Genomic DNA, 15503 nt, shown 5'->3' with positions numbered 1-15503 from the left:
AATAACAACATTTAGCTTCTGTCTAATATTTGAGATTTTATTATCAAAGAATTGAAGGAAATCTTCAGAGCTGATAGTAGCAGGAATGTCATATTGTCCAGACCTACACATCGAACAGCTCTAGTTTTTAGCCCTGAAGTAGATGATAGTCTGTGCCATTTGTGTCATTCAACTAATCTTGGCAAATATCTCTTAACATTCCCTTGACTTCTTGAGAGATGAGTGGGTCTGCTTAAGAAATGAGTCTGGATGGTGTCATTCTTCCTGACTTAACTTCTCACTTTCCTCACATTTTCACTTAGAATACAATATGCAAGACATTGATGTCAGTTTATATGATTGTTCTTTATTAAAACAAACTCTTCCATTTTAGAGACTTGTTTTGCACAATGCATCATTTGTTTCAATAGACATGTGCTGTACTTTCAGTACTACATCAAGGCTGGAGCTGTTGTCCAGGAGGACATTTCACAGGCTTCACTGATAATTGGAGTGAAGAGGCCACCAGAGGAGAAGATCATCCCTAGGAAGACCTATGCTTTTTTCTCTCATACCATCAAAGCTCAAGAGGCGAACATGGGGCTTCTGGAGGACTTGCTGAAAAAGGTAAGCAGTATAGTGTTCCTTGAGTGCCCTCCTTCTAGCTTAGTTGTTTATTTTTTATGACGATTTTAGTTTATCTTTCAAAATGATCAAAATAGTTAGCTGTTTCAGAACTTGGAATAGCTTTCCTGAATATATCATATTTAGGGGTGTAACTATTCATTTTAATGATTTCATTCATATCATCTGTAGTTAATGATACCATCACTCTTGGTTCATTTTGAACACTGAGTGCGTGAGGTTGCTCTGGGTCTGGTACACTCGTAGCAGCAAAAAACAAAAAGTGAGTATGAGGGAAAGACTAGAGATAGTGCCAGGTAGAACAACAAGAAACTGCACCTACACCAAAATGTAAAGAAACTGAGTGACACTGGAAAAGGAAGAAACTATTTAATCTGGAACCCTTTCATTTTAAATGAGCCATACCATAAAAAAAAGCTTTTTTTGAGCTTTTAAGTGCATTATACTGTTCATTTCTCTCCATTAAGTACCCCAAAACAGTATTTTGATCTGTTCATGCATTTAAGAGTAATCCTCTAAAAAACCTGTGCCGTCTGCAGCAGTCCCTCCCATACCCATGAAAACGAGCAGGTCCTCATGATCTGATGTCATAGATCATGAGGAGTGAGGCTGCCCCTTTCAGGAAGAGTCTATTATGACTGCTCCGCCCCCAGTCTAACACAACCTTCAAGTTATCCCCTTATCCAGTGTTGATCAGCAAAAACTTTCATTTTAGATGCAGAATACCGTATATCTTCCAGTTGTGCCCTGTCTTCGAAAAATTCCAGCCCAAACAGGTGTTTGTTACTTTAGATGCGGGGCTTCTTTAAAGGGACCCTACCATGATTTTCCTTAGCCTTTCAGAGTAAGCTATATCCATATATATGATCACGTATTACCTTTGGAACACTAAAAACCAAATTATTTATGAAATATGAGTAATTGTTTTGGTCCGTTTTAATACATGGAAGTAAAATGACTCAATCTCTGAGGCTCCGCCTTTCATTCCTTTTCGATCCAGCCCATTTCACGACCTCATACTTGAGCCTGCCCAGCATAGACGGTCAATGAGCCTCCCCGAGCCTCCTCAGTGTACCTTCTTTCTGTTTCCTTAAAACTTTGTAAACAAAACCACGTGACTTAAGATCTCCTCAGTCATTGCCCAGCAGCTATAGGAGCGGGTCAAAACAGAAGAGAAAGATGGATCCGCTGTGTTGGCAAAAGCTTGCCAGGATTTTTCCCTTATTCAAACTTTTTTGCAGATAGATTTTGAGTGTCTGTATGAAGGCCTGTGGTACCGTGGTGCAGGGCAGTTTGAAAGTGGACCCAGAGTAAATGTGCCAAAATGAGAGGGACTATGGTATTACTATGGTATTACCAGAGAGGAAGAGGAACTATGGTATTGTATGAGGAGGTTTGGAGTGACAGAGAAGTATGTCCGAGCAGTGCAGGACATGTATGAGGGCTGTAAGACAGTGGTGAGGTGTGCTGTAGGGGTGACAGAGGAGTTCAAGGTGGAGGTGGGATTACATCAGGGATCAGCTCTGAGCCCCTTCCTGTTTGCAATGGTGATGGACAGACTGACGGATGAGGTTAGACAGGAATCACCATGGACTATGATGTTTGCAGATGATATTGTGATTTGTAGTGAGAGCAGGGAACAGGTGGAGGTGGAGTTAGAGAGGTGGAGGTTTGCCCTGGAAAGGAGAGGAATGAAGGTTAGCCGCAGTAAGACAGAGTACATGTGTGTGAATGAGAGGAACCAGAGTGGAAGAGTGAGGTTACAGGGAGAAGAGATAAAGAAGGTGGAGGAGTTTAAGTATTTAGGGTCAACAGTACAGAGTAATGGAGAGTGTGGAAAAGAAGTGAAGAGGAGAGTGCAAGCAGGTTGGAATGGGTGGAGAAAAGTGTCAGGTGTGATGTGTGACAGAAGAGTTTCAGCACAAATGAAAGGAAAGGTGTACAAGACTGTGGTGAGACCAGCCATGTTGTTTGGACTAGAAACAGTGGGACTGAAGAAAAGACAGGAAGCAGAGCTGGAGGTAGCAGAGATGAAGATGCTGAGGTTCTCTTTGGGAGTGACCAGGATGGATAGGATCAGGAATGAATACATCAGAGGGACAGCACATGTTAGAGGTTTTGGAGATAAAGTCAGAGAGGCCAGACTGAGATGGTTTGGACATGTTCAGAGGAGAGACAGTGAATATATTGGTAGAAGGATGCTGAGTCTAGAGCTGCAGGAAAGAGGTCTAGAGGAAGACCAAAGAGGAGGTTTATGGATGCAGTAAATGAAGACATGAAGGTGGCTGGTGTTAGAGTGGAGGATGCTGAAGACAGGCCTAGATGGAGGGAACTGATTCGCTGTGGAGACCCCTGAAGGGAAAATCCGAAGGAAAATAAGAAGATTCATAAAAATAGATTTGTATTCATAAATACAAAGTTGTGCATACATTTATGTTTTGTGCACATCTTTGAATACGACTTTTCTTAGTTTTGAATACGAATTTTTCCTGTAAACAAGCATGTGCAATGCGACTCATTCATTAAACTACCATGACAGAAAAACTATCTAGATCAGGGGTTTCAAACTCAATTTATCTGGGGGCCGCTGAGGCAGTCTAGGTGAGGCTGGGCTACATCAGGAAAAGAAAAGCACTGATAAAATACTGATAAAGCACTGACAATACATGTTGAGAACAACACAAAATTTTTTACACAAAATAATGAATAGCATAAATAAATATATTAAAAAATGAATTAACCCCCCCCCAATAAATCAGTAATAAATAAACAAAATACTAATAATGACCATACAGTAGATACAGACGACTGACGAAACCACTGACTGACTAGAGAAAACTAATTAATTTTATTCAGTTTCAAATGTCTGTATTTCCAGCACCTCCTTCAGAGTGAGAGAGAAGCCTCGGCACCGAGAAAATCTTTAAAGGATTTCATTTTTTTGTAGAACTCCTCACAATAAATAAATCCGATCTGTCTGTCTTCCATTCATCAGAGGTGTGGGGTGCTTGCACGTGCGCCGGCTGCATCAGTGTGGATTTGGGGGCTGCTTTGCATGGGGGTTCTATGCAAACCTGCATAGCAGAATATCGCACTTGTATTTGCGGTTGCGTGGACTGGAATTCACGCCGACACAGCTGGTGTGTGAACCTTAAAATTTACAGACACGGGCACTCGGGCGCAGCTTTAAGCTCAGGATCACATCTTTGACAGGTGGGTTTAGCGGATCGCCGCGTGGTAAAAGTGGGGCGCGCTACAGGTTTTCGGCTCGGTGCTTGGGGAGCCCTGATTTAATAGGAACAGCCGACACGTCAAAAAACATATTCCTCGGCATTAGATGTGTCTCCCATTCATTCTAAGAGAGACATCCACAGACAGAGCTGGTAGCTCCTCCCACACACGGCAACAGAAGCACATTTTTTTTAAATGCAACGAGCAGCAAATTCCCCGCGTGGTGGACGCAAATTTATCACGTGAATCGCATTCTGTGCTTTATATGGCTTCTCCTCTGCCTAGCCGACTGGAGAAATGAATGAATGAATGAGTGAGGGAGGCACTGGACAGCCCGTTGATGTACTGCCCTCCAGAGCCACTGTGATTGGTTCGTTCAGCTCTGCACACAAGTGTCATATCAATCTTGCGGGGTGCACTAACATTAATCTTTCATATTAAGATTAGGGCCACAAATTATCATCCCAGGGGCCGCAGATGGCCCGCGTGCCGCGAGTTTGAGACTCCTGCTCTAGATTATGTAGCTCTGCAGGGGAAAAAAGATATCGTCAGTCAAGTCCTGCTACTTAAATTTTATTATTTTATTTATTTTATCAGGCCATTGCAGCGGAGCATATAAATAATGAAACGGACCCGGAAGTGGTGGCAAAAACAGAGTGATGATAAGAGAATGATGAAACAAATGCAAACACCCGACAAAGCAGCAGGTGGATCTCACTCTCTTTGCTGCTGCAATTCTGCTGTCTGCTCTCCAGGAGCGTGTTTTGACAAGGATCGTCCTCGGTCAGAATTTTTTTTCCCCAGTCTCAGCCATTCTTTTGGCAGGGGATCGTACCTTGGCACAACACCGGCCAGCAGCGGCATGTTACATGGGGGATCCTAGCTTTGCTGGGCAGTTTATTCCCGGGACAGGCGGAGCGGACGCGCCCGGTCCAGGTCCTGAACCTGTCCAGATCAATCAATCAATCAATTTATTATTTGTAAAGCACTTATAAAAGCTGACACCGCCAAAGTGCTGAACAGGGAAGTAAAATCAATAAGCAACAACAAAGAGAAACAATAAAAGCATTAAAACAATTAAAACAATGACAAAATGAGGTACAATAAAACAAACAATAAAATAATAAAAACAATAAAAACTAGCTGACCCACTAAGTCTGCACACTGGAGTTGAAAGCCTGGTTAAAAAGATACATTTTTAAAAGTGACTTAAAATCACTGACAGAACTGGCCGACCTGACAGAACGGGGGAGCGCATTCCAGAGCTTGGGACCAGCAACTGAAAAGGCTCTGTCTCCCCTGGTCACAAGCCGAGTCCTGGGAACCGTTAACAACATCTGATCTTCAGATCTGAGGACTCGGCGCGGACGGTAAAAATGTAAAAGTTCAGAAAGATAAAGAGGGGCCAGACCATGCAGACATTTAAAAACCAAAAGTAAAATCTTAAAAACAATCCTAAAAGACACAGGCAGCCAGTGAAGAGAGCGTAAAATTGGGGTGATGTGCTCACGCCGTCTAGTCCCCGTTAGCAGGCGGGCAGCTGAATTTTGGACCAGCTGTAGACGGCGGAGCAGAGACTGGTCAATGCCAGTGTACAAGGAGTTGCAGTAGTCCAGTCTGGAAAAGATTAATGCATGGATCACTTGTTCCAATGCATGAGGAGGAAGATAAGGCTTAACTTTACTGATTAGCCTCAAGTGATAGAAGCTGGACTGGACTACTGCACTGACCTGCTTGTCAAATTTAAAATGCCTGTCAAGATTTACCCCAAGATCTCTGATAAAAGGAGCGTCTGATGTACCCTAGTCTTCACCCATCTCTACCCGGAACAGGCTCTAGCAGCACCTTGACCTCAAAAGGGATAGCGGCTTAAAAATGGATGGGAATGACACAATCAGCTAAGCTAACTCAGAGCTAAAGTAGACGGTCAGCCGACTGTTGGTGCTGTATAAATAAAAAAAAAAAAAAAAAAATAAGTATATATTTAGTACATGTTTTTTTAAAAGTCAGTTGGATCAGAATGCCCAACTTACTTTCTGTTTCTGATCTTTGTTTCTTTCTTTTTGACTAAGCCTGGAGTTGTCCAACAGTTAGCCTTCATTAGCTCCGAGTTAGCTTAGCTAATTGTGCAGCAGTGCTGCTAGCGGTGCTGCTAGAGCCCGTTCATCCTCTTATTTTCAACAAATTTTACAGACACTTTTTGTTTTCCACCTAATGAGTGAACTGGCATGTCTGCTACTCTCTTTGGGCTGTTTATCACCACTTCTGTGTCTAAAACAATCCGCTGCTGCATTATTTACAACCACTGACAACCACAACAAGCAGTCGGAGATCGCTGTGTTTTCATATATTTTATTAAATTTTCAACAGCTATGGCTATCAAGATAATTTTCCCATTATGGCATCAATAACATTCTTAAAATTTCTATTTAATTTTACTTAAAAAACATGAACAGACACGGGAAGTTCCATCAATCGATGTTCTGGGACTCAATTTATAATCCTGTGACCCCGTGACGCATTTGTGACAGTTTCTTAACAGGAGAAATTTGTATTCAAGACAGAGAAAAGTGGTATTCAAATGAGACATGTTAAATGTTAAACTAAATGTTGTATTCATATTTTTTCTGCAAAGTTCTGCACAAAATATAAATGTATGCACAAGTTTGTACTTATGAAAACAAATTTCTTCTTATGAATACAAAGTATTATTTATAAATATGTTTCTTTTTGACAGTTATCTTACCCCATAAAAATGGCACAAAGATTGCAAAATTGTTTTTGTTTTTCTGTTTCCTGTCCTACATGATTTCTTTTTCAGATTAAACTAATCAGAAAATAACATATTCTGCTTTGAAATATATCAAAGCAACAAGGGTTCTAAAATGAGTTTTGTATTTTCAGGAAGTCCGCCTCATTGATTATGAGAAAATGGTAGATGCCAACGGTTACCGAATTGTAGCTTTTGGTCAGTGGGCTGGTGTAGCAGGTATGGATCTTCTTCTTTTTTTTAATTCTGATTTTCATTTTCTTTTTTTTTTTAATTTACACCTTAAAATTTGTTTAATATATGTATTTGAATGAACTGCATCATTGTCATCTAAACAGACTAGAAAGAATAGGTTATGCATTTCACCCAAATCACAAGATTTGTTTTAAAAAAGCATTTTTCCTTTATGCATCTCAAATAGAGACCCTGCTATTACCTCATGGTTAAGCTCAAAGCTGCAAGTAACTTTTCAAAAATATATTTCAGATTTTAGCATTTAATAGTGCAAACTAAAAGTACCTGTGTTTTTATTCCTCATAGGAATGATAAACATTCTGCATGGATTGGGTCTTCGGTTCTTAGCCTTAGGCCATCACACACCTTTTATGGTAAGAATGCAAATTAGCAAGAAATCAAAAGTATTATAATTACTGTTTGTTTTGTGAGAATTCTAACAGTTTTTCTTTGATATTATAGCACATTGGCATGGCTCATAACTACAGGAATGTAAGCCAGGCGATCCAAGCAGTGAGGGACTGTGGATACGAGATTTCCATGGGTCTTATGCCTAAATCGATTGGACCTGTGACATTTTGCTTCACTGGAACTGGAAATGTCTCCAAAGTACAGACATGCTTAAATCAAAGCAAAAGGGATTTTTTTTACCTACCACTTAGTGCTCTCTTACTTGTTTTAGGGAGCCCAAGACATCATCAATGAACTTCCTGTTGAGTACGTCGAACCTCATGAGTTGAAAGAGGTCTCTGAAATTGGAGGTATGATATTTCGTTATTATGTTTGCCTGCGTGAATCATTTACTTCAAAGAGATGATGATGTTATAAAATTTTATGACCTTCAATCCACCAACAAACTGGACTGCATAAAAATTTTGTCAAGGAGAATTAATGCAACTTAGTAGTTTTATAGGTGGAATTAAGTCTAGGAATCAGAGCTTAATGAAATATTCTGGACCAGATTGTCTGTATAGTCAGCTGAAAACCTAAAATTGGATATGTGAGTGCTATGGTAAAACACTATTTAACAGTACCGGGGTCTTGATGTGGGGGTGGGCACTCTCCCTCTTTTTTCATTACTTAATCCACCATAGTAGAACATAAACACTCATCTGAGCACAGGTGTCCTCTTATCTTATCACAAAAAGTATGCGTTATAGAATGAATTGCTTTACATGAACTGGTTTGTATGCATAATAATAATAATAATAATAATACATTTTATTTAAAGCACCTTTCAAAGCTCTTAAGGACACTGTACAAGTGAGTTAAAAGCACAAACAAAAATATACATTTAAAAATAAAGTCAAATGAAAATGAAGTAACAGAGGTAGGTATAAAACCACAATGGGTATGACAGTTTGAACTAGGGATGTCCCGATCCGATCACGTGATCGTAAATCGGGGCCAATCAGGTGATTTGGGACTCGATCAGAATCGGACTCCTTTGTCTGATTAAGATCGGATATTTCATTAATTCTCATTATGATCAGAGCTTTATATTTCATCTTATCATTCCGGATAAATACTCCACTAGAAGTCTGCATGTCATGAAAAGATCACAAAATGTCATCACCAGAAAATGCAGCAAAAAACGGCAGCAGCTCAAGCAGAAGGCTAACTTGTAAACAAAGCTAGCTAGAAAGCTAACTTCCGGGACCAATAACTCTTTTAAAAACGCTTTAAACTGACAGCAAGTGTCTCTATTGGTTTGTCATAACTCAAACAACAACCTATAAAGGTATTCCAAAAGAAACAAACATTATTTTTTTTCTTTTAAATGTGAAGCTCTTCATGCTGCAGACAGATGGCTACACAGCAGCTGCTAACTGCTAGCGCCGTGATTCAACTCCTTAGGACCCGAGCTGTCCTTTGATATGCCTTTTTTATTTATCTGACAGAGAAATAACATTTAAGAAAATTAACTACTGTGGTAATAAAACCGAAAATGTGATGTCTTAAGAACTTGAAGAATAAGCACATAATCTTAAAAAGAACTAAATAAATAAAACTAATACATTAAAACTAATAATGATATCAGCTATTCATGAACACTCATCAAATTTTATGCTAAAACAAAGTCATAATTTTTAAGAATTTTAAATGAGGACAGGAATCACATTTGGTCAAAAATGTTCAATAGCTCTAAAGATGTTAAAGCTAAAGTCACTAAACTTTCTCACATGACTAATTATCACTTATATAACAAGAAAGTTGTATTTTTTTCTTAGTTTATATCTGCTGTATTTTTACTTGTTTATTAAAGCTACTTCACAGAAGTGTTTTATTTAAGTTTTTAATGATAAAAGAAGGTTATTGAAATATAAATAAGGGACAACACAAATCTGTTTCTTCAATCTATTCATGTTTTAAATGTCTTATAAAAGTATCGGATCGGGACTCGGTATCGGCAGATACACAAAATCAAATGACTCGGAATCGGATCGGGCCCCAAAAAACCTGATCGGGACATCCCCAGTTTGAACAGATGGTTTTTAGTTTTGATTTAAAGATGGAAGAACAGTTTGTTTCTGATGTTGGGTGTAGTGAGTTACAGACGAGGGAGGGGGGCAGTCAGATGAAGATCTTAGACAGTGGGATGGTGTGGCGATGTTGATCATGCTGGACAGGTAAGGTGGAGCGAGGTTGTGGATGACTTTAAAGGTAAGCAGGACGATTTTGTTGTAGATTGTGGAGTTGACCAGGATCCAGTGCAGCTGCTGGAGAATCAGTGTGATGTGGTTGCAGAGGGGGTGCGGTGGTGGTGGGGGGATAGGTTCTAGTGAGGATCCAGGCTGCTGAATGTTGAACCAGTTGAAGTTTGTGAAGGGTTTTTTGAGAAAGGGCATAAAGGGAAAGAAGTACAGAAGTTGATACGGCTGGTGACCTATATGCATAAATATGTGGATGTGAACTCTAGTTTTATTTTGTACAGTACATCACGGGTCACCAACACCACGTTGCCCCCAAGGACCACACAAGTTGCCTGCAGGTCTCTTCTAAAAATAGCACAACTCCCTGGTGAGCTGTGTCTGATATTACATTTTATTCTCTTTTTTTCTTTTGTTTTAATTAAACTTGCATTTTACATAGATTTAAAAGTTAAAAAGTCTTAAAAATCTGTTCATGATGCAATAACTTTGGATAAGGTTAGGTGACCTCTGATATACTCCAGTTCAAAGATCATTAATTTTATTAAAAATGCTGCAGATTTGGTCATTAGTTCAAAATGTGACAAGATTTGTTTAAAGATATGGAGGTTGATTTTTCATTAAAGGGCCTCTACCATGAAAATTCTACTTTTTGATGTTTTAAATGCAATTTACTGTTCATTCCTCAAAGAACCCCAAAGCGGCATTTTGATCCGTTCATGCATTTAAGAGTAATCCTATAAAAACCTGAACTGTCTGCAGCAGCCTCTCCCATACCCACGAAAACGAGCGGGTGGAAACATGCTGACGTAAGATCGATGCGAACAGCTCCCTCGAGGAAGAGTCTGCTCTGACTGCTCCACCCCCAGATTAACACAACTCTCAATTTATCCCCCCACCAGTGATGGCCAGCAAAAAACTTTCATTGAGATGCAGAATACCATATATATTCCAGTTGGGTCCTATCTTCAATAAATTCCCGCTCAAACAGGTGTTTATTACTTTTTCAGCAGGGCTCCTTCAAGACCCCCAACCCCCCCCCCAAAAAAAATAAATCAACCCCTGGTTGGCACACCTGTGAAGGAGTGTGCGTGTTGTGGAGCAGTGAAGCGATAGCCAGGCCAACTACAGCCAGATATACCGTATGTGCATCCATCTTTGAAAAAGTTTGGATTATTTTCGTGGGAGAAATACAGACATGCTGCCACAGACTCTAGGATGACGCCATGGAATGGATTCCAGCCTCATGCAGCGGCAGGCGGAGCTTCAGTAATCGTTTTACTTCCGGGTAGGAAATTACTCACGAAATATAACTAATATTTCTTAAATAATTCAGTTTTTAGTGGTCCAAAGGTAATATATGATCTTTTATATAGATATAGTTCATTCTGACAGGCTTAAGAAAATCATGGTAGAGCCCCTTTAATATTACATGATTGATTGATTTGTTCAATACATTTCATGTAAAGAGACAGTTCAAAGTTCTTTACATAAAGTAGTAAAAGTAACAATCAAAAGAAACGGTAAAGGTGTGATCATTAAAATTAAAAGAAAGTAAAACAAGCATAGATAAACAGTGCGGACGTAAACTTTTGAATACATATTAATCAAATGCAACTGAGAACAGGTGAGTCTTTAACCTGGATTTAAATACACTGAGTGTTTCAGCAGATCTAAGGTTTTCTGGAAGTCTATTCCAGATCTGTTGTGCATAGAAGCTGAATGCAGCTTCTCCATGTTTAGTTCTGACTCTAGTAACTGATAAAAGACCGGATCCAGATGACCGGAGAGGTCTGGCTGGTACATACTGGGTCAGGAGGTCAGTCATGTATTTTGGTGCTAAACCATTCAAACTTGCTGTTCATCTGCGTTAACATACCAAGGGTATCCAACACGTAAAAGTAACTGTACATGAGTTTTAAAGCTTAAAAAAAATGAAGGCTTTTAATGAGTTTTATATTGTTGATTCAGATTGCCTCATTAGATTGAAGTCTTGTTTTAATGTCAGAAATAAATAAAGGTGAAAAGCTGCATGATTCATTTAAGGCTTAATAAACTATTGTCTTTATTTTTAGTTTGCATAGAGCTTAAACACTTCAAGTTTAAAGCTAATGATGGTTAAGATGAGTGTTTTACATCCAGTTGAAGCACAAACCGATTAGTCGACTAATCGAAAAAGTAATTGGAGATTAATCGACTATTAAAATAATTGTTTGTCGCAGCCCTATACAGTAACCAAGTCGACTGAAGATGAATGCATGCTCCAGTTTTTCCATAAGATCTTTAATCCTTGAGATATTTTTAAGATGATAATAGGCTGATTTTGTGACTGTTTTAATGTGTTTATCAAAATTTAAGTCTGTATCTATCACTACACCCAAGTTTCTGGCCTGGTTGGTAGTTTTTAGTTGAATAGATTGAAGCTCTGTGGTGACGTCTAACCTTTTTTCTTTAGCCCCAAAGACAATAACCTCCGTTTTGCTTTTGTTTAATTGAAGTAAGTTGTGACACATCCAGTCATTAATGTCCTCAATGCATTTACCAAGAGCCTGTACAGGGCCTCGGTCTCCTGGTGTCAGTCTAATATATATCTGTGTGTCATCTGCATAGCTATGGTAACTAATGTTGTTGTTCTTTATAACCTGGGCCAGTGGGAGCATGTAGATGTTAAATATAAGTGGTCCTAGGATGGAACCTTGGGGAACTCCACATGTAATTTCTGTTGGGTCAGATGTGGAGTTACCAATTGACACAAAATATTTCTTGTTTTTACGTGTTTTTTGATTACAGCTGTTTTCAGTGGTTCTGTGAAAACATCAGATGTTAGAGACAAGTTCACAGTCTGGAGCAGGACTGGCTCCAGGATCTTTGAAACTTTTTTGAAAAAGCTTGTGGGTAAAATATCCAGACAGCAGGAGGAGGAGTTCAGTTGACATAGAATGTCCTGCAGTTCTTTACTGTTTATGGGTTGAAACTGAGCCATTGGGTTTATACTGGTTTCTAGTGGATAGAGTTCATATCCTGAACTTGTAGTTGATGAAACAATTGTTTGTCTGATGTTTTTTATGTTATCTCTGGAGAGTTGGACAAAGTCATTAAAGGCTTTGGTGGAGTAAAGTTCTGGTGCCACTGACACAGGGGGTTTTGTTAACCTGTCGACTGTAGCGAATAAGGCCCGAGCATTATGGGAGTTTTTGGTAATAATGTTAGAAAAGTAGGACTTTCTTGTATTGCTTAGTTATAAATGATAAAAGTGAACTTTCTTTTTATAGATGTCATAATCAACCTGTAGTTTAGTCTTTTCCATCTTTCCAGATTTTCAACAAATCTCTCGCAATACTATCCATGATATCCATCCATCTTCTTGACCGCTTCCTACCTGTCGGGGTCGCGGGGGTGCCGGAGCCCATCCCGGCTACTGAAGGGCGAAGGCGGGGTACACCCTGGACAGGTCGCCAGTCTGTCTCAGGGCCTCAATCACACACACATTCACTCTCACATCCACACCTAGGGGCAATTTAGAGTCACCAATTCACCTATGAAGCATGTTTTTGGACGGTGGGAGGAAGCCGGAGTCCCCGGTGAAAACCCACGCATGCACGGGGAGAACATGCAAACTCCACACAGAAAGGTCCCAGCCGGGATTCGAACCGGGGCCTTCTCGCTGTGAGGCAAGAGCGCTAACCACTGCGCCACCGTGCAGCCCCTATCCATGATATTCGAGATGCTATCAATAGAATTAAAGCTATTAACGAGTTCATTGACTGAATTTCCTGAGAGGGAAGGAGTCAGAGAGAAAATCTGGTTGAACATCTCACTAGTATTTTCAGTTATATACTGTCTTGTGGTGTCCTCCCTCAAAACATTTGTGTGTACTGGAATTGTGCTCTCACAGAAACACAGCAGTGATCAGACAGACCAAAATCACATACATTAACCTTAGAGATGTTCAGACCTTTGGAAATCAATAAATCAAGAATATTCCCTCTGTTGTGTGCATAGACTGTATATAAGAATGGACTTATCGAGCCATGAGGTCCCCGATTGGAAATGCATTACTTCCACTCCTTGCGAAAGTAGACCTCCGCTTTCATCGTCACTTCCTGAAACGGCTATCGCCATTTTGCAAACGTCTGCAAACCATCTTTAACGATTGGTCTGAGTTTCTGTGAGCCATAGCTGAGTCATGGAATCTATAGGAAGTACTGTCGCCTAGGGCTGCCACAAACGATTATTTCAATAGTCGACTAATCTCCGATTATTTTTTTCGATTAGTCGACTAATCGGTTCGTGCGGCGACAGGATATAAAACACTCATCTTAACCATAATTATCTTTAAACTTGAGGTCTTTAAGCTATATTCTATCTAAAATAAAGACAATAGTTTATTAATCTTTTAATGAATCTGCAGCTTTTCTCCTTCATTTGTTTCTGGCATTAAAACAAGACTTAAATCAAATGAGGTAATCTGAATCAACTACAGAAAACTTATTAAAAGCCTGCATTTCTTTTTTAAAGCATATATTTAATAAAACATGTATAAAGTATTTCAAAAGCTATTTGCAGACATAAACACACTCAAAATATTTGCTCACTGAGGCCCATTTATTAAAGCAAAACACTAATAACATTTTGAACTGAAGATATTCCTATATAAAACCTGAGGATGCCCATAGAAACAAAGAAAATAAATAAAAAGGGGGAAATTTATATTTTAAAAAGGGAGAAAAGCAGGGGATGTTAGAATGTACATCAGTACTTTCATTCTTTCACTACCTACATCCACTGCACATGCGCAGACCGATACTTCATATTTTCAATTTGGTGGAGAACCCTTAAATCTGTGATACTTCTTTATTGTTGTGGTTGTTTTGCTGTTTGTTGCTGTTTTTGTGACTTTAAGTTACATTTAATTGTAGCTTAATTCAGATAATCTAATGCTACACTTGCAAACTTAGCTCTGGACTTTTAGGTGAGCTCCTTCACTTCTGGGACTCGTAGTTTTAAATCGTTCCATAACTCTGCAGATCCGTACCGACACACAGCCTCTCTGTCTGCGCGGTGAATGTTTCATAATCCGCTCTTCGAACCGAATGACATGATCGCGGCGCAGAATATGAAGGAAGCCTCGGACGAGCGGTTCATTTCCAGTGTAAACTCGTTATCCGCGCCGCCCTCGCGGCGTTTGGTTAGAAGAACACAGATTATGAAACGTTCACTATGCAGACAGAAGCGCCGTAGACACGGACCTGCTGCAGATCTTGTGGTTCATCTCCAAACAGCGCAGTAATGACAGCCGCGGCAGAGCTAGCTCCTAGCGCCGATGTTAGCTTAGCTAGACGAAGCTCTCTGTTCAACGTGATCAAACTCAGTCTCAACATGCTTCATCTTCAGGTGATCATTTATCGCCATCGTGCTCTCATGGAACACAAGTTCTGTCTAGCAGAAATTACATTGACACTTTTTCCTCTTTTATTTTCCTTATGTTCTCCTCATTTTCGAGCTAGCTTGTTGTTATGAGCCTACCGGGAACTTCCTGTTACGTCACAGCTGACCGGATTAGCACCACTGCGCATGTGTGACAAAGAGAAGGGCAGACCCGACATTAGACAGCGCGAACCATAGTTTTAAGATTAAAACAAGGAAAAAAACAAACAAAAAACGACGCTTCGACGACCAAATTATTTGTCGACTATTTTAATAGTCGAATAGTCGTCGATTAGTCGAATAATCGTGGCAGCCCTACTGTCGCCAATCTAGAGTGAGTTTATTGGGAGTTTCCACCTCTTTCCACGCCTCTACCACGAGACGGGATGTAAACAGCTTCTACTTTAATAACACCGGAGATTTGTACGAGTCATTGTTTAAGCCTTTGAGGGAGAACCATTCCAACATTTGATTCTGTCAGCGGTCCTTTTGGATTTACTTACATTTATTCCTTTTTTTCGAGATAAAAGGAACATTTGGGTGACACCGCTGCAGAGCGGCGCGCG

General features: G+C 39.8%; 1 protein-coding gene across 3 annotated transcripts in view; it reads left to right on the top strand.

Annotated features, from left to right (window-relative positions):
- aass (aminoadipate-semialdehyde synthase) overlaps nucleotides 1-15503 on the top strand; it is a gene marked incomplete in the record, with an annotated part of 177904 nt that overhangs the window by 31667 nt on the left and 130734 nt on the right. For all 3 annotated transcript variants that reach the window (XM_024262395.2, XM_024262393.2, XM_024262394.2), the window contains 5 exon segments: nucleotides 430-606; nucleotides 6760-6844; nucleotides 7166-7233; nucleotides 7322-7468; nucleotides 7542-7620. In XM_024262395.2, coding sequence (XP_024118163.1) covers nucleotides 577-606; nucleotides 6760-6844; nucleotides 7166-7233; nucleotides 7322-7468; nucleotides 7542-7620 — 409 coding nt within the window.

This window comes from Oryzias melastigma, unplaced genomic scaffold (genome assembly GCF_002922805.2).
Source record: "Oryzias melastigma strain HK-1 unplaced genomic scaffold, ASM292280v2 sc00295, whole genome shotgun sequence".
NCBI classification, from domain to species: domain Eukaryota; kingdom Metazoa; phylum Chordata; class Actinopteri; order Beloniformes; family Adrianichthyidae; genus Oryzias; species Oryzias melastigma.
This window is presented reverse-complemented; position numbering and strand designations above follow the sequence as displayed.